The sequence below is a fragment of the Elephantulus edwardii genome, unplaced genomic scaffold (assembly GCF_000299155.1).
Source record: "Elephantulus edwardii isolate Elephantulus edwardi_28Jun2011 unplaced genomic scaffold, EleEdw1.0 scaffold00053, whole genome shotgun sequence".
NCBI classification, from domain to species: Eukaryota; Metazoa; Chordata; class Mammalia; order Macroscelidea; family Macroscelididae; genus Elephantulus; species Elephantulus edwardii.
The window spans coordinates 10966287-10985660 of record NW_006399803.1 but is presented as its reverse complement, the minus strand read 5'-3'; the positions used below and the strand labels follow the sequence as shown (position 1 = coordinate 10985660).

At 39.0% G+C, this 19374-nt stretch overlaps 1 protein-coding gene across 1 annotated transcript in view; it reads left to right on the top strand.

The window, feature by feature from the left end:
* The first annotated feature begins 399 nt into the window (after nucleotides 1–399).
* The window catches only part of USP38 (ubiquitin specific peptidase 38), a 47558-nt gene continuing 28583 nt past the window's right edge, over nucleotides 400–19374 (top strand). Inside the window, exons 1-4 of the mRNA XM_006887013.1 lie at nucleotides 400–1592; nucleotides 2813–2948; nucleotides 14488–14617; nucleotides 17677–17778. Coding sequence (XP_006887075.1) covers nucleotides 911–1592; nucleotides 2813–2948; nucleotides 14488–14617; nucleotides 17677–17778 — 1050 coding nt within the window. The 5' untranslated portion in view covers nucleotides 400–910. The remainder of the gene's footprint in view (nucleotides 1593–2812; nucleotides 2949–14487; nucleotides 14618–17676; nucleotides 17779–19374) is intronic.

Below are 19374 nucleotides of genomic sequence, written 5' to 3'. Positions count from 1 at the left end.
TCTTCTCTGTATTGTTCTTTTTCCTTATTTTCTATCTTCTTGTGTTTCCCACATTCTAATACATAGCTTTTAAGCGAGTAAGGCTTTCTTGAACTCTCACGAGGAATCTTCGGAGGTCAACGAGTGGTGACCACCCTGACAGTTTCTAGAGCCGCGAGAAAACACCTGTGACTCACTGGAGACACGTGCTCAATGACGCCACCGTCGTAATGTGCCCCACTGGAAGTGGCCACGCCTCCGCGGCAAAGAAGGGGCGGGCCAAGGGAATGGGCTTGTCGGAGCGCAGCGGACGGGAGTCGGCGAGTTGAAGAGCCGAGATGTAAAGAGATAGGACGATGAGAGCCGCGGGGCGGGCTTTCCCGGAGCTTCCTACATCTTTTACTTCCTGTTTTCCAGGTATTCTAAATCCGGGTCAAGGGTGTTCGCCCATCTCTCGGCTACCCGGCTGCTCTTCTTGGCAGTCTCCCGGACTGGCACTCCAAACTTAGCTGAGCACCGGATATTACTCACGACCTGCTGGAGCCTGGACGCCCACACCTGCCCCGAGACGAGGAGGTACGCCTCCTCACCTTCCGACTTGAACCTTCCAGCCTTGCGAACTCACTGCCTCCAGGTGACCCCACCCGGCCCTCCCCACTAAATGTTGACAGGTACCGCGGGGCCAAGGAGGCGGCTCCTTAGACCGGCAAAAGGTAGTACTAGTTCGTAGGCGCCCCTTGCCTTCCAGCTCGTGCCTGGGACTGGATGGACATTCCTACCCGATAAATGTGGCTAGTGAGGCGGCAGTGGCGGTGGCCAGTCCCGCTGTTTCGTTTCAAGTTCCCCTCCGTCCGGAGGCTCTCCTGTCGGTCCTCCAGGCTGTCACCACCTTCTCCTTACCCCCTGGCCCTCGCCTTGCCGCGTAGCCACAATGGACAAGATCCTGGAGGGGCTGGTGAGTTCTTCGCACCCGCTGCCCCTAAAGCGCGTGATTATTCGGAAGGTGGTGGAGTCGGCGGAACACGGGCTAGATGAGGCACAGTGCGAGGCCATGTTTGATCTGACCACCCGGCTCATCTTGGAAGGCGAGGATCCTTTCCAGCGGCAGGTGGGGCACCAAGTGTTGGAGGCTTACGCACGCTATCACCGACCAGAGTTCGAGTCCTTCTTCAACAAGACCTTTGTACTGGGCCTTCTTCAGCAGGGTTACCACTCTCTGGACAGGAAGGACGTAGCCATCCTGGACTACATTCACAATGGCCTGAAGCTGATCATAAGCTGCCCGTCGGTGCTGGATCTCTTCAGCTTGCTGCAGGTAGAGGTATTACGGATGGTATGCGAGAGGCCAGAGCCGCAGCTGTGTGCCCGCCTGAGTGACCTCCTGACCGATTTTGTGCAGTGTATTCCCAAGGGGAAATTGTCGATCACCTTCTGCCAGCAGTTGGTTCGGACCATCGGCCACTTCCAGTGTGTGTCCACTCACGAGAAAGAGCTGCGGGAATATGTCTCCCAGGTGACAAAAGTGAGTAACTTGCTGCAGAACATCTGGAAGGCTGAGCCTGCAACATTGTTGCCTTCTCTGCAAGAAGTTTTTGCAAGCATCTCCTCCACAGGTGAGGTGCTGGTGTTTAAAGAGACTATCATTTGAAAACTCAGTATGTTTCACACGTGTGCGGTGATTGCTTTTCTGGCTAGGAAAATATTTATCCTAATACTCCTTGTCCAAAATGTTACCCATCCCATGTAGGCTTTTGGAAGAAAGATGGGCAATCTTTCCTCAACCTTTTTGCAACCTTGGAAACCCACTGGAGAGCCAGCTATGTGTACATTCTGACTTGAGTTGGTGTTTTTAGTACATATACTACTTTCTCTACCTTAAAAACAGGGAGTGTCCTTTTTTTGGCTTGAGAAAGGGTAGGTCCAAGATCTTTGATGATAAACAAGTTTAATTAGCCAACCTCCATGAAGCATTCTATGATGATGACAGATGCTATATAAAGCTGCTATATATTAGTGACTAATGGTAGCATAATAGTTACCATGTTATTATTGTGTGTGACCCTATCATTTTGCAGAGTTTTTCTCCTTTTTGAATTCCTTAATCCCACTCCAACCCCATTTTTTTCCATTCATACTATTACATTTGCTTTATTACTAGGTTATCACAATTAATTATGCAGTACATTGGTATTTTCTGCTACAGTAGTGTGTGCGAAAGGGGATACAGGTAAAATGAAAGAAAGGAAGACAGGAAAAGGTTTTGTGGGTGTTACGAATTGCATCCTCACAAGGCAGAGAAGCAAATGATACTTGGAAAGAAAATACTTTCCAACTTAGAAATGTTACCTGTGAGTATGAATTCCTTATTCTGCCTTAGAACTTCCAAGTATATAAGTTGAGAGATACAGAGCCAAAACCGTAGATTCTTTGTTTATTTCACCTTCTGTTTATCGAAACCAGAAATGTGGTGAAGTTTTAACCAGGCTTGCAATCTCATGAATTAGATAACATTCCTAAATTAATTACCAGCAATATACATGAAATCTCTACATTGGGTTTTGGTTGTGTTATCTACGTTGTGGCTATTAGCTTTCCATAGACTCTTTTTAACATTAGCAGTAAAATTCTTGGCTTTTGATTATATATAGTTTTATATGGTTTAAATAAATGTGCCCCTAAGAAATATTCCCCTATCATTTCTGTACATTCTTCATGTAAATTGTCTATCCATGAGACATAGTATAAGTGTCACTTTCTAAGTTGCTAATACTTTTGCTGCAGTTTTTAAAAAAAATATATGTCAATATGTGAACCTTTTTTATTTGAAATACAGATGCATCATATGAACCTTCTGTAACATTGGCAAGCCTTGTACAGCATATTCCTCTGCAGATGATTACAGTTCTCATCAGGAGCCTTACTACAGATCCAAATGTCAAAGATGCAAGTATGACCCAAGCTCTTTGCAGGTATTTCTAAATGACATTATGAGTGGTGATTGTAGATTTGAGAGGAGAAGACATTTTTGGTTATATTTTGTGAGTATTGAAAGACGTAAAGAAATAATTAAAATTAAAATGAAACTTTATTTTCTGTCTGTTGTACACAGGGTGGTTCTTAGTTGGAATTTCAAGGACACAACAGCAATTTCCCTGATAAGGCATCTTGACTCATTTACAAATCCATTTCCAATTATATATACTTATTGTATAGCCAGGAATAGCTTGGATTTTGAGCATACTTATCATTGTTGTTGTTACGTGCCCTCAAGTCATTTGTGACTCATAGCGACCCTATGTACAACAGCCCTAAACCCTGCTCTATCCTGTGCCAATCGCATGGCCTCTGACACACCCATCCTGATTACCCCAGTCACTGAATCAATCCACCTCATAGAGGGCCTTCCCCTCCTGCGCTGTCCCTCCACCTTACCAAGCATGATGTCCCTCTCCGAGGACCTGTCTCTCCTTACCACATGTCCAAAGTATGTCAGGCGAAGCCCCAGAATCCTTGCCTCCAAGGAGTACACTTATCATTAACACACATATTTTTTTCTTTGCTCATTTTAACCCATTTCTTCCTTCTGGGTTCTTTTTGCTTCCTTGTTGAGTACATACTATTTCTACAAGAGTATATGGGCACTCTATTCTTAGCCTTTGCTTTTTGAAATCTCTCCCACTCCCCCCATAATCTTAAGCAAATAATTTAAATAAGATACAAAATTTTTATTTTATAGTAATTTTCTTTTAGCAATTTGGAAATACTACTCATTTTCTTTTGATATCTGTGATTGCTGTAAGTTGGCTACCAGTCTGATTCTTACTCTGTTGTAGGTAGTTTCCCTGGTAGCTTTTATAGATTTCTCTTTAACTTTGATGTTTTACAGTTTCATTCCCACATTTCTAAGAATAAGCTCATAATTTCCAAGGCAGTGTTGAAAACATCTTTGAACAAAACAAATATATCTACCTTTATGGGCTTATTTTCTAGTGAGGAGACATAGATGAGAAATTTCATACATTTCATTATTTAAAAATGAGTTCTGACTCCAAAGGTGTTAAATTCTAGACATGTAGTAGTCATTTTTGTAGATTCATTATAGTAGTTTATAGAAAGAAACTAACAATGCTTCTTAAATTTGATTCTGTTCCTTGTTTATAATTACGTGTTTGTTGAAAGAAAAATAGAGATACCTAGAGTGGGACAGTGGTTTGTAATTTTAAATAAGGTTATCGAGGAATGCTTTACTGAGAAATTGACTGTAAAGACAAAAAACCTATGTTGCTTTCTGAGGGGAAGAATATCAATACTATCTTAGAGTTCACCAGTTTTCTCTTCAAATGTGCACATTTTGAGCTTATACAATGAGATTTGTTGTTGTTTATATCAGAGAATATAAAAAAAAACCCACTTCATGACCATGGAGTCCTAACCATCCAGCAGACTCTCTAGCAGGCCTTCCAGCAGGTTCCCAAGGCTGCTACACAAGGGAAAGAGTCCATCTTTCTCCCACAGAGCCACTGGTAGTGAATTCAAACTACTAGAGAGATTAACAGGGTTGGGTTGTCCTCAGTTAACAGGGCAACTCCTTATGTACTATGCCTTGAGGATCTTTACTTTTTTCCCTTGTTGTTTTGTGCCTTGAGCTGCCTGCGACTCATTGCGACCCTATGTTCAACATGAATCCCAACATACCTACCCTCATGGCCCTAGTCACTGTATCAGTCCATCTCATCCAGGATCTTCCTCTCCTGCGCTGACCCTCCACATTTCTAAGCATGATGTCCTTTTCTGAGGATCTGTCCCTCCTGGCCACATGCCTAAAGTACAAGAGACGGAGCTTCAAAATCCTAGCCTTGCAGGAGAAACTTGGCGTCACTTTCTTGGAAAGTGAAATAGGTCTCCAAGACCTATTGTTCAAGACTCCTCTCCAGCACCACAACTCAAAGGCATCAATCCTTCTATCATCCTTAGTAATTATCCAGCTGTCTGATGCATAGGAAGCAATTATAAAGACCATGGACTGGATTCAGGCACACTTTTTTTCCTTATTTTGTGCAAATGTTTAAAAAGCCTGTTGGAATCTTCCAGTTAGCCTGTGGGAGAAAGATGGGCAATCTCCTCTCATCCAGTTTACATCTTCTGAGAACTTGCTTGAGAATTAGTATGAGTTGTTTCTAACTTCATAGCAATGACTGACTTTTAATCATCTACCTTTTCTACTTTTCATTTTGCTACTAAACATAAATCAATTTATAACTTGAAATTCTAATTTTTTATTGTTCCTTTTTAAATTCTGAGATTTATGGAAATGGTTTGTATCTTGGAGAAATGGCTGTATAAATGGATTTATTCTTGTGTGTGATATCCTGTTACTGTCTGATTTGTGGTGACCTTTTTGTCACATTTGGTGACATTAATTTCATTTTTCAAATTTATATCCTTATATTTACTATTCTAGAAATTCTAGAACTCCTATGACTCTGTGCTATTAGGATTTTCTTCCTGATTACTTTCTCTTGATATTCCCATTTCCCTTTACTCTTACTGCTTTACCAGTTCTAATTTTTATGTGTTTAACTTAGCGCTGTTACTCATCTTTTCATACTACTACTACTTCTATGCCCTGCTTAGCAACAAACTAAAAAACTCAAATTTATTTTTGTGGATTTGAAAACTATTCATACCTAACTCTCCAGCAGGTTTTCAAAAGCTGTAAATCTCTGAAAGAGGAGATTGCCTATATTTCTCCCTTGAGGCTGCTAGAACGCCATCTTTAGGTTAGTAGCATGACACCCTACATACTAGGCTACTCGGGTTCTCAAAGCAACAGCACTCACTTGTTGGTATTACAGTGATAATGCTTAACTCTTTGTTTTTGAGGTGAATATTTTGAAAGTTTCATAGTGAAATAGGAAGTTGTAGAAAATTATAGGTAATGTCATTGAAAATGAAATGATAGAGGTAATGATAGCTAACCTTTTCCTTCTCATACCATAAGTCACTTTATACTTAGTAAAACCCATTTTATAGTTGAGAAAGCTGAGTGATTAAATAATTTTTCCTAGGTCATGTTATCCAGGTTGCAAATGGTGGATCTGGGGATTCAAACCCAAGTCTGTTTCCAGGCTACCTAAATATTGCATTTACCAATGAATAAACAACTCAGTCACTCTGCTAGAGATGAAAGTAGACCATATTGTTATGGCCCAATTTTTGTTCTTACTCAATCTCTGACATATCAGAGCACAAATAGATATAATTATTCATTCCATTTGATTAACATTAGTAATAAAGTAAAGCCTTTGGATTCTTTCTTTAAGACATTTCTTAGACTGGCCCTTTCATTATTTCATCACCATGAGTTTAGGTTTTTAGTATTTGGCAGTATTTCCTGATCAGTCTTCTTGTTTGCAATCACTTATCTCTTTTATTTTTACTATTCCTCTATCCTGTACTTTCCCATACACTCTGTTCCCCCCAATCTAAAATGCGTTTGTTGGTTGCCTATACTGTCTCCATACAAGAAAGCTGCAAATCCTAATACTGTAGTACAAGCCAGTCAAGTAACATTAGTAAATGAAATAAGGCCAGGTGTCAGTGAAATTGGGAACAAGAATGATAGAGAATGTATAAAACCACCTTCTAAAGGAGAAAGTTTATACTCTTTTGTGTCTATTGCCACAGGAAAATTTGATCCTACTTTTGTTTGATCCGATTTTTCTAAAGCTGTAATCTAGTTTTCTACTTGAAATTTCTCACTGTACCCTATTCTCAGAATAGGCAGAGGCCAGGTTGTAACGTGAAAAAATTAGGGTTATTGGAATGTAAAGGTTAACTGCCAAATCACATCTTTATATAACTTAACAAGCTACTAAGAATTGTGGCCCAGCCAAGGTGATATAAAACCATAACGATCACAGCCAGTGTTGCTCTCACTTCTCACCTAGTCATTTGTCACTGCCAAATATGAGGCCAAAAGTCATATTTTTACTATTTACCTAAATGCAAAATGTTAGATAAGAGAATAGTTGGTAAGTAAGGAGAGGGTATAGTTCAAACATTGGAACAAATAAAACTTAGGCTGGCTCAACCTTGAATCTGCTATCTAAACATGGAAATTGTGGGGTTTTTTCTCTGAAAATTAAGATTTAATCTACTTTATGGCCTTTTGGGGTATTACCAGTTATAATGTTAAGGATTTAAAGTTATGTGTAGGCTTTTTTTTTAACCACAGAAAAAAACTATTTACTCAACAGATTTGAGTGTCTGCTCAATACTCCTTGTTTTATACTGACAAAAACTGGCTATGACTCACAGAGATACTATAAGGCAGAATAGGATGATCTCATAAGGTTTCCAACACTGTAATCCTTTCAAAGGGGATTAGGTGCATGTGTGTTCCACAGAACTGCTAGGGAATTCAAACCACCAAGCTTTCAGTACTAACCATTACTTAACCACTGTACCACTGAGGCTTCTCTTTAGATTCTTTGGTAAGTACTGAGGATTCAAATAAAAAAACTAAAATCACTGCTTTTGAACTCAGTCTAGTGAAGTACATATGATTTTAAAATAGATCGTTACACTGTAATGAAATGGTCCTTAGATATTTTGAATTGGTACTTCAGATTAAGTAAATTTTACTTAGAATTCAAGTTAATAAAAATCAATACATGAAATATAGTACTTTATATTATTGTATTAATTGTGGAAATAAATCTACCTGGCAAACCTGTTGATGAATGATTTAGGCATATTCAAACCAGTGAAACTGAAGTGAAAGAACCAATACATAAATCAAGTGTACCAAAACACATTATACTGCATGCTATTCTGTCAGACCTTAAAATAAAAGTACCACAGTCTATTAATAATGTGAATTTTGACCAATCTCTACATTTTCTTGCCAGTGTGAAGCAGAAAACTTCCCTTACTAGCCTCTATGTTCTCAGCAATAGTAAAAAACAAAACAAAAAAACCACCAAATCAGTTCAGTAAGTTCCTAGGGGATACAGTTTAGCACTCTAGTAGTAACCAAAAGGATGATAGTTTGACCCTACCTCTCGGCATCTTGGGGCAAAAGCCTGGAGGCCATCACTTTGAACATCCTGTGGTGGTCATTTCTACTCTCCAGCATGTGGGATTGCCAGCCATGCTTAGCACAGTACCTAGAACAAAACATCTCATCATGCCATTTCTGACTCATAGAGTACAAGTGCATTGTCCAGTTTCCAAGGCTGTGGTTCTTAATGGACACAGTCGGCCTCATCTTTCTCCCTTGGAATAGTCCGTTAGTTCCAGCCACTACATTTTCCGCTAGCAGTCCAGCACACTATCAGACTGTTCTTAGTAAATAATAGGGAAAGAATTCACTGAGTCACTGTACCAAAAGGAATTGTTGACATGAAAAAAGTTCATTAGTACCATATGAACAAAAGCCAGTGGTAATGACAAAGTTGAAGCCATATTAAAGATATGAGCAAAAGAATAAGGCCCAAGGAATCTATGGGATATCAATTGACATGTTTCAGTTAACAAACGCAACCCTGAACATACTCACCAGTCTAAGCCAAGAATTTCGGAGGACAGCTGACTGACTAGAAGTGATCTTTACTTCCAAGAAAGGTGATCTGACAGAATGTGGAAACTATCAAACAGTATCTTTAGTATCACATGGAAGCAAATTATTACTGCTAATCATCGAATAACAACCGAAACAGTGCATTGACAGGGAACTGCCAGAAGTTCAAGCTGGGTTTAGAAGAGGCTGTGGCATTAGAGATAACTTTACTGATGTCATATGGGTCTTGACTGAAAATAGAATACCACAAGAATGTCTCTTTGTATTTTCTTGACTGTGCAGAGGCATATGGCAGTGTGGATCTTAACAAATTATGGCTAACGTTGAAATGAACAGGAATCCCAGAACACTTAATTGTGCTCATGCAAGACCTATACCTAGACTCAGAAACTATTGTCACAGAGCAAGGGAACACTGCATTTAAAATCTGGAAAGGTGTGCATCAGGGTTGTATCCTTTCTCCATATTCAGTCTACCCTGATAAAATCATTTGAGAAGCCAGACACTGAAGAGAATGTGGCATCAGGGCTGGAGGAACCTCATCAACAACTTAGGTTATGCAGATGATGCAACTTTGCATGCTGAAAGTGAGAAGGACCTGAAACACTTGCTGTAGAAGTTCAGAGACCATAACCTTCTGTATGGGTTGCATTTCAACATCAAGAAAACAAAAATCCTCACCACTGAAGTGATAGCCCAACATCAGTAGGTGGAGAAAACATTGAAATTGTCAGTAACGTCTTCGTATTTTGATCCACAATCAGTATCTATGTTCTCGCATTCAGTAGATATATTACATTGAGCAAACCCTGTCGTGGACCTCTCCAGATTACAGAGGAGCAGTGATAGCAGTTGGTGAAAACTAAGGTGTTCCTGTTCTGAGAGCTGAACAATGAATAAGGATGGTAGATGAAGAATCAATGCCTTTAATCGTGTGTGTTGGAGAATAGTACTGACTATCCCATGAACTGCCAAAAGAACGAACATATATTTCTTGGAGAAATGTAGCCAGAGTTCTCTTTAGAGGTAAGGATGGAGAAACTTTGTCCCATATACTTTGAGGATGTTGCTAGGTGAGGTTATTTGTTTGACAGGGACACATGCTTGGAAGGATGGGAGGGTCAGTAAGAGAGAGGAAGACCCTGGATGAGATGGACTGACACAATGACTGTAGTTATCGTAGGACTCCTGTGTGTCAGAGATGATGAGAATGGCACAGGGTAAAACAGGGTTCAGATCTGTTGTTCACAGGGTTGCTATAAGTTATCCTTAACTAGACAGCACCTAACAACTACAACATGGTGTATTCATTCCTTGTATATAAATGCAAGTATCCTAATTCCTATTCCATACATACCTACACATGCACATACACGTGGCCACAAACGTAAGAATACGCTTAAATACACTTCAGAGATGTAGAACAACTATCAGAATCTATATCAGAAACTACTTTAAGGACTGGTAGCTGTTTTGGGGAAAAGATGGACAGAAAAATAAAATTGTGTAGTGAATTTTGAAATGTACAGAAACTTAGTTAACGCACATTTATATTTTGAGACCACTCAAAATATCTGATAGAATATCTTTTTAATGTAAAAGCAAAACAACGCTGGTGTTAATGTGGGTAATTACTTGTGTTTATGCTTAACCCCTACCTGGACCAGGAGCTGTTGTGTGTACAGAGCAAGGGAAACACTGAATGGTTTAAAATTGAGAAAGGAGTGTGTCAAGGTAGTATTCTTTCTCCATACCTATTCAGTCTGTATGCTAAGCAGATTATCTGAGAAGCTGGACTCTATGAAGAGGAGTGTGGCATCAGGATTGGAGGGAGACTCCTGCATATGATAAAACCTTGCTGAAAGTGAGGAGGACTTGAAGCACCTGTTGCAAAAGATCAAGGAATGCAGCCTTTGGTACAGATTGCATCTCAGTTTCAAACAAAGATTCTTACCACTGGAATGATAGGATGGATGTAGAGGATATTGAAACTATAACAGCTTCATCTTGGATCGACCATGAACACTCTTGTTACCAGCAGTCAGTAAATAAGGAGATGTATTGCACTAGGAAAGTCTGCAGTTAAGGACCTCTCTAAGTTACTGAAGAGTAGTGATGTCAGTTTGAGGACTTCGGTGCGTCTGATTCAGGCCATGGTCTTTCCAATTAATTGTTATGCATCTGAGAGCTGGACAGTGAATAAGGATGACAGGAAAAGATTTGACACACCTTTGAGCTGTGGTGTTGGAGAAGACCACTGCATATCCCATGGATGGCCAAGAGAACGAACAGATATGTCTTGGAGGAGTACAGCCAGAATGCTCTTTAAAGGCAAGAATTATGAGGCTTCACCTCACATACTTTGGGCATGTTGCTAGGAGAGGTTATTCCTTAGAAAAGGACATGGTGCTGGAAAGGGTGGACGGTTGGCGAAGGAGAGGAAGACTACCAAACATGTGGATTGACACGGTGACTACTGCAGTGGGCTCTCGTGTGTCTGGAAGTGAGGAAGACACGGGATACAAAGGGTGCAGATCTTTTGTTCGTAGGGTGCTATGAGTCATACTTGAGTCAACAGCACCTAACAACAACAATGCACAACTGTTAAGAAAAAAATATATAAATTTAAAAGTTAGTTAATGATGATGATTATTTTGTGTGTGTTTACTGTCACATCGGATCTGACTGTTACAGGAAGAAATTGTCCCTAAAAGTCAGTTGTCTTAGCCTGGTAGTTGCTCTTTTGATAGCATATTTGCTTATATAGTATTCATTTCTGGCATTTTATACGACTGTAGTATTTATTGCAATATAGTAGTATTTGGTGGAAGAGAAGAATTCTAATGTGTAGATCCAGTGTTATTTATTAACTCATTTAATGTTTACAACAACCCTATAATAAAAGCATACTTATCTGTGTACTTGACCAAAAGGATAGTATTTTCAGCATCTCACATGCATAAGAAGGTTGGACACTAATTCAGAAAGACTGAAGAATAATTGCTACTGCTAAGATTCTTGATATGGTGGATGACACAGTGGCTGCAGCAGCTGGCTCCAGCCCAGCAGGCAGTGTAAGGCTGGCTCAGGATCAGCAGTGTCTGTTTCATTCTGTGGTACGCAGGGTCACCATAAATTGACAGCTCCTGATGAAACAAACATGGGTGAGGAAATGGAGATACAGAAAAGATAAGTAATTGCAGAGATAGTAAGAATACACTGCTAAGCATTAGGTTACCCACTGAACAGTCAAAGATTTGAACCCACCAACAGTGACACTAGAGAAAAGACCTCTTGCTCTGCTATTTTAAAGATTACAATTTATGAAACCCTACAGGGCAATCCTACTTTATAATACAGGAAAAATAGGAGTTGAAATCAGCTTAAATAGTGAATTAAGATTTTAAAACCAGAACACTATATCCATGTTTTATTTTATAATGGAATATAGTACATATGTATGTAATAGAATGTATCAGAGTATAATAGTTTTTCTGTTATTAAAATACAATCCTAAAGATTATACACTAATATAATGAAGAAAAGATTGACGTTTTCAAGGCTTTCATTTCACTTTGTAGTCAACTTCCATGGAAGCAGAAGTCAGGACATTGGTGCCTTGCATAGAGCACATCTGCTGCAAAAGAACTTGTTAAAGTTTGGGTTTGTGTTTTATTGTTTTCTTAAAAAAAAAACAAAACCAAAACCCAAACAGAGATATCATTTTCAGGAGTAAGGTATGTCTGGCCCAAACTGTAATATTTTAAGTTGCCTCAGAAGCATGGAAAAATTGGACCATGAATTCATAAGGCCAAGAACATCTGATGCTTTTTCATTATGATGCTGGTTAAGAATATTGAATAGACCAACCACAGTCAAGAGGACGATCAAATCTCTCTTGGATGACATGTAGCCAGAATGTTCCTTTTAAGTGAGGATGACAAGGCTTAATCTCACATACTTTGAGCTAGATAATAGGAGAGGCCAGTCCCTAAAGAAGACATCATGCTTTGTAAAGTAGAGGATCAGCAAGAAGAGCAAAGTGTTCAATGAGTTGGACCCTCAACCATGGGCTGAGAATAGCAGGGATTCTAAGGACAGGGCAGTGTTGTCCACAGGGTCACTCTGAGTTGGAAATAAGTTGGGAGTCACCTCACAACAAATCTGAAAGTTAGATTACTACATCAAATGATAGAAACATTGGAGTTGTTTAAATCCTCATTTGGTGGATTTTTCATTTTTGTTACAGTCTCTATCAGGCATATAATTTCCCTTGTCTGTCTTTGATTAGACTGGGTTGATATATAAGAAAAAAGTTGATTAATGCAAATTGAAAACTCTCTACTTATGTAGTGTCATATATGTAGTTGAAGCTGTCTTTTTTAAAGATTTTTAAAGGGATAAACCTGCGGTTTAAAATACAGCTTGTTAGTAGTGCATTTCATGTTGAACTTTTTAAAAGAAATCTTCTTGATATCTGTGTGTTTCTGATAGCTGTGCTATCAGATCTCACCATACAGATTGAATAGGTATGGAAAGAGGATACATCAGGATCAGAGGAATACTCGTCAGTAAGCTGTGTTATGCATTTGACACAACCTTGCTTTCACTGGGAAAGTCAGCCTGCAATCAGGGACCTTTCCAAATTATTAAGGAGCAGTTTGAGGATTGTCATGCTCCCAATTCAGGACATGGTCTTTACGTTTACTTGCTGTGCATCTGAGAGCTGGACAGTGAATAAGGACAACAGAAGAAGAATTGATGCGTTTGAGCTGTGGATAAGAATACTGAATATCCTATTTACAGCCAAAGAAATAGATATTCCTTGGAGAAGGTTCGGCCAGAGTGCTCCTTAGAGGCAAAGGAAATAAAGCTTCCTTTCACATACTTTGTGCATGTTGTTAAAAGAGGGACACCCTTCACCACTGTGGATCAACACAGTGGCTTTAGCAGTGGTTTTTGAGTGTTTCCGAAATTGTGAGGCTAGTACAGGATGGGATCGCTGTGGGTTATACTCGACATCACTTAACAGAATAACAGCATGCTTGATCTACTCTTCTTAAGTTTGCCTAAAATTCTCAATTATTACTCAGAACTCCAGCTGATAGTAGTAGAATTGGAACCGACTCATATGTGATCTTCCAGTGGGTTTTCAGAGTCTGTAAATCCCATGGAAGGAAATTGCCCATCATTCTCCAGAGAAGCATCTGGTAGATTTGAACAGTCTGCCTTTGGTTTGTCAGTGCAACTCCTTACCACTGGGCCACCAGAGCAGATCTCCCTTTGATAGCACTATATATAGTATAAATTAAAATTTTTGTTTCTGTATAATTGTAACTTAGAAATAATTTTTTAATGGAACTAAATTATAAAGGATGACTCAAGAATGAATGCCTTTAAGCTGTGGTGTTAGAGAAGAGAGTGGCAAATCTGTCTTAGAGGAAGTATAACCTGGGTACTCCTTAGAGGCAAGGTTGGTAAAACTTCATGTATCACATATTTGGGGTATTTTATTAGGAGAGACTAGTTCTTGGAAAAAGACATTATTATGGAAATAGAGGTGGGTCAGAGAAGAGGAGACTGTAGAGTATAATATGTATCATATATGATATAGTAACTGGAACAATGGGCTCAAGCATGGAGCAGGTGGGCTCAAGATCCAGAGGATACTGCAGGATAGGGCAAGGTTCTGATCTATTGTCCAGAGGATCACTGAGTCATAGTCTGTTTGACAGCACGTAACACACACACGTGTTAACTTTAGGAAACTGTCAGCTCACGTAATTAGAAATGCCCACCATACTCATTTATTGTGTCATTTACACACTTAAGTCACAAAATAAATGATTATCTGTTACAACTCTTGTTCCTTAAGGTGGAAAACATTTTCAATGTTAATAGTTTTGTTTTCCTTTGATTTTCAGAATGATCGACTGGCTGTCCTGGCCTTTGGCTCAACATGTTGATACTTGGGTGATTGCACTACTAAAAGGACTGGCAGCTGTCCAGAAATTTACCATTTTAATAGATGTTACTTTACTGAAAATAGAACTGGTAAGCCAGGTTCATGTAATCAGTTTTCCTGTTGTGAAACTGTAAAAGATAAAGCTATATATTACAACTAGTTTTGAGTATGTTCTTATTTTAAAAGAATATGAATAAGCTTTAGAAATAAACACATTCATTAGCATTACTCTCTGGAACTTTCTAAGCTTAGAATGCTTTAGAATTCAGTCTTCCAACTATATTCTTCTCAGACCTTGCAGAGTGTGTTGTTACTAGGTGCTGTCAAATGGAATACAACTCATAACAATCCTATGAACAACAGATCGGAACTCTGTTCAATCTTGTGCCATCTTCATCATCTCTGATACAATTGCATCCATGGCTCCAGTCTCTATGTCAATCAGTTCCATCTCTCTTTTGCTGACATTTCACCTTTCCAAGTATCATGTCCCTTTTCAAGACCAACTCCTCTTAGCAAAATGCCCAAAACATATGAGACAAAGTCTCTCCATGTTTGCCTATAAGGAGCACTGTAACTATTCTTGTTCTCCTGGCAGCCCGTGGGATGTTCATTTCCCTTCTAACACCACAAGTCAAAGGCATTTATCCTTCTCTCATCTTTATTCATTTTCTAGCTCTCAGATACATAGCAAGTGATTGAAAAATGGCCTGAACCAGGCTTCCCATAGCTTTCTAAATTAATGATTGCCAGTTTTATATTTCTAAGTCATTGACTTCTTGAACTCTATCCCTATGCATCTAACTGCTATTACATGGCGGTTTCTTTTTCCATGGAACATTTTTAAGGTACCCACAATCTTACAAAAACATGATTTATTTCCTTCCCTAACTGCACTCTTCCCCATTTTAATAGTTCTCTTTTCACAGCTTAAAAACGTTGAAATTACCTTTATCTCTTCATTTTCACTCAGCCTATATGGAACAAATGTCATTGACTCCATTTAAAAAATATGTTGAGGATCTCAGCTCTGCATCACTGTCCTCCTCTTGCAAAGTTGTAATTATCTCTCACTTAATTGATTACAGTAATTCTTTTGCTTTTACCATTTTTCTCCTGCAAGTAACACAGTAGGCTCTCTGTGATCTAGCTAATTATTTCCTCTCTGATCTCTTCTTTAACAATGTATATGCCAGTTCTTTGTTTTTCACTTATACTCTCCACTTACATTCTCCATACACGCTGGATTACATGCCTTTACAATGCTGCTTACTTTTCTTACTCTCTTCTTTTCCCAAGTATCTGCTAGGTTTATTCTTTTTCCTCTCAATTTTATAATTGTATGTCACCTGTCTTGGCACTTTTTAATTATCAATACCTTTTTATTGTCTCTCCTCACCATCTGGGAGCTTTGGTGGCTTAGTGGTAAGAAGGTGCGTGCACTGCTAATTCCAAGGCTCATGGTTTTCGTTTATCAGCTGCTTCACTACAGAAAGATGGGAAATCTCTCAAACTATTTACTGCCTCTGAAAATCTGCTTGACGGTCAGCTATGAGTCAATTCTGATTAGAAGGTACATAACAACAGTTCACTTTCTACAAGAAATCTACAAGAGAAACCCTATGAGATCAAAGACTTTTTTTTTTAATTCATTGACCTATAGCAGTTAAAGATGTACAATAAATATTTGACAAATAAATTGAGTAATTAATGAACCAAGAAGCTTTTCCTTTTAAATTTCATTTGATAGGTATTCACTTCATTAGTGAGTTTTCAAGGTTGGCTCAGCTATTACATTTCTCTTGATCTCTACCATTTAATCCCCAACTTTTTACTACTGTAGAGTTTAATGACATGTTGTTGTTGTTGTTGTTATGTGCCATCGAGTCGTTTGCGACTCATAGCGATCCTATGTACAACAGCCCTAAACTCCGCTCTGTCCTGTGCCAATCGTACTGTCTCTGACACACCCGTCCCAATTATCCCAGTCACTGAATCAATCCACCTCATAGAGGGCCTTCCTCTCCTGCATCGTCCCTCCACCCTCCCAAGCATGATGTCCCTCTCCAAGGACCAGCCTCTCCTCACAACATGTCCAAAGTATGTTAGACGGAGCCTCAGAATCCTTGCCTCCAAGGAGCCACCCGGTTTAACCCTTTCCGGGACAAATCTCTGTTTTTCTGTTTTCCTAGCAGTCCATGGTATTCTCAGGACTCTTCTCCAACACCACAGCTCAAAGGCATCAATTCTCCTTCTATCCTCCTTGGTCATTGTCCAACTCTCTGATGCATAACAACTGATTGCAAAGACCATAGCCTGTATCAGATGCACCTTAGTCTCCAGAGAGTCACCATTGCTCTTCAGTACTTTGGAGAGGTCCCTAACAGCAGACTTTCCCATGGCAATGTGCCTTTTAATTTCCTGGCTGCTGGTGCCAAGACTGTTGACTGTGGAGCCAAGCAAACTAAAGCTGTGTACAATCTCAGTCTCTTCACCATCCATCCTGATGCTGCCAATTGGTCCAGTGGTGAGAATCTTTGTCTTCTTGACATTGAGCCTCAATCCATATTGTAGGCTGCAGTCCTTGACACTCTGCAGCAGGCACTTCAGGTCCTCTTCAGTTTCAGCAAGCAGGGTTGTGTCATCCGCATAACGCAGATTGTTGATAAATCGTCCACCAATCCTGACCCCACATTTCTCCTCATAGAGCCCAGCCTCCCGGATAATCTGTTCTGCATATAGGTTGAAAAGGTATGGAGATAGGATGCATCCCTGGCGTACGCCCTTCCCAATTTTGAACCATGCAGTGTTCCCTTGCTCTGTTCTGACGACTGCCTCCTGGTCCAAGTATAAGTTTCTCATTAGAATGATCAAGTGTTCTGGGATTCCCATTCTTCTCAGTCAGCCATAGTTTGTTATGATCTACACAGTCAAATGCCTTTGCATAGTCAATGAAACACAGATAGACATTCCTCTGGTATTCCCTGCTTTCAGCCAAGATCCATCTAACATCAGCTACAATATCTCTAGAATACTATGAGAAAACTTTCCAGGAAGAGGCCCATTTGTATAAAAATAGTTTATGACCCTGTGATTAATGATTTTTCTGCAAATTATGAGATGAATTTTTTTTGTCTCATTTTTGAAGGTTTTTAATCGACTTTGGTTTCCTCTTGTGAGACCTGGTGCTCTTGCAGTTCTTTCTCACATGCTGCTTAGTTTTCAGCATTCTCCAGAGGCTTTCCATATGGTAAGTTATGATGCAGCTTTCTATATTTTAAAGGACTTTTTTAAAAGTTTATTGTAATATTGAGGTATATGTGTGTATAGTGAAAAAACTTAAATTTGTGTAGCATTATTGTATCTTAGAAAAGTGAAGTCATGGACTTTCCCTATGGCTTCTATTATCAATGTCTTACATGACTCACCAAATTTCTCCACCTGTAACTACTGCAAGCAGTTGAAAGTTAACTGCTGTGCATGTGAGATATCACTGAAAGGTGACATCTCCTATATATGTGAACAGAGCAGAAAGGGGAAAAAAATTACTTTTAGGGAGTTCTAGTGGCTTGTTTTTGTGGGCCAGCAACTCAAAACTGACCCATAGCTGACCTGATAGCGGGTTTTCAGAGACAGTTATGCACAGAAGGAGATTGCCCAACTTTATCCCACAGAGCAGCTGGTGAATTTAAAACCATGTACCTTTGGATTGCCAGTGTAGCCCCTTTTTGTTAAGCCACCAGAGCTCCCTTTAACATTATTGAGTGATTTCCAGTTCTAGCGTTATCACTTGGAATGAGTAATTTCTCTTATTTTGGGGTACTTGATCATCATGGTAAGTGTATGTAGTTGAATTCTGTGGGTATTTTCTCTGTGGGTAGTTTCTCTCACCCCTTTAAACAAGAATAACTCAAACTAGTAAAGCAATCACCAAAGAAAAAAAGCTTCAGACACATATTTGAAGATAATGACTTCTTTTCTGAATTTCTAGGTAAAATGTTGTTTAGCATAATTTATGGTCTATTATCATGCTTATTGCTCTTCAAACTGAAGTTGTTCTTTAATTAACCACTTTACTCTGTATCCTGTATGTGTTTTATTATTCACTGTTACTTAAATGATGAAAGATACCCCCTTACCCCATGAAACGTCTTTTTTTTTTCCTCTGAAATAAATAGTTGAAATATAGAATAGTTTTCTTGGAAATGTTTGGTTTATTCTATAAACAAGAATTCAGTCATTTTCTTACAGAACAGTTAGATCTGAATTTAAAAATTGTAGTCTGGCTTGGTAAAATCTAAAAACAAGCACCTGACTATCACCCACATATTCTGTTGTCTGACCTCCTACTCAACTAAAAATAAGTTGGGCATCTGATGGTAGATCATGTGGTAGTTAAGTCACCTGTAGCTGCAACTAACTCAGCAAAGAGACTGCCAAGTATGAGCCATAGTCTGAAGTTACCAGCATTATTATTCACTCAGTGTTCAGTGTATTTTATAGAAACCAAGACTGATGTTATAATGTGTATTATTATGCCAAATTACCTTTTATATGCTTACAAGTAGAAGGAAAATGCTGAAGCTACAGAAAAGAAAAATAATGGATAAAGAAAATGTTGAGGCTACTAATTTAATTTAATAAAGCACACAAACTCTTTTTAAAAAGTAGCAAATTCAATCACTGTCCCAATAATGCTTGGAAATAGTTTAGATTTAAAAATTCTACATAGTAGTAGACAACTATCTAATTGGATTATAAAGACTAAATCTATGCCAGAAAAGATTTTAGGGGATTGGGAATTGTAAAAGTAATAATTATCATTAATAACAAAATTATAAAAATA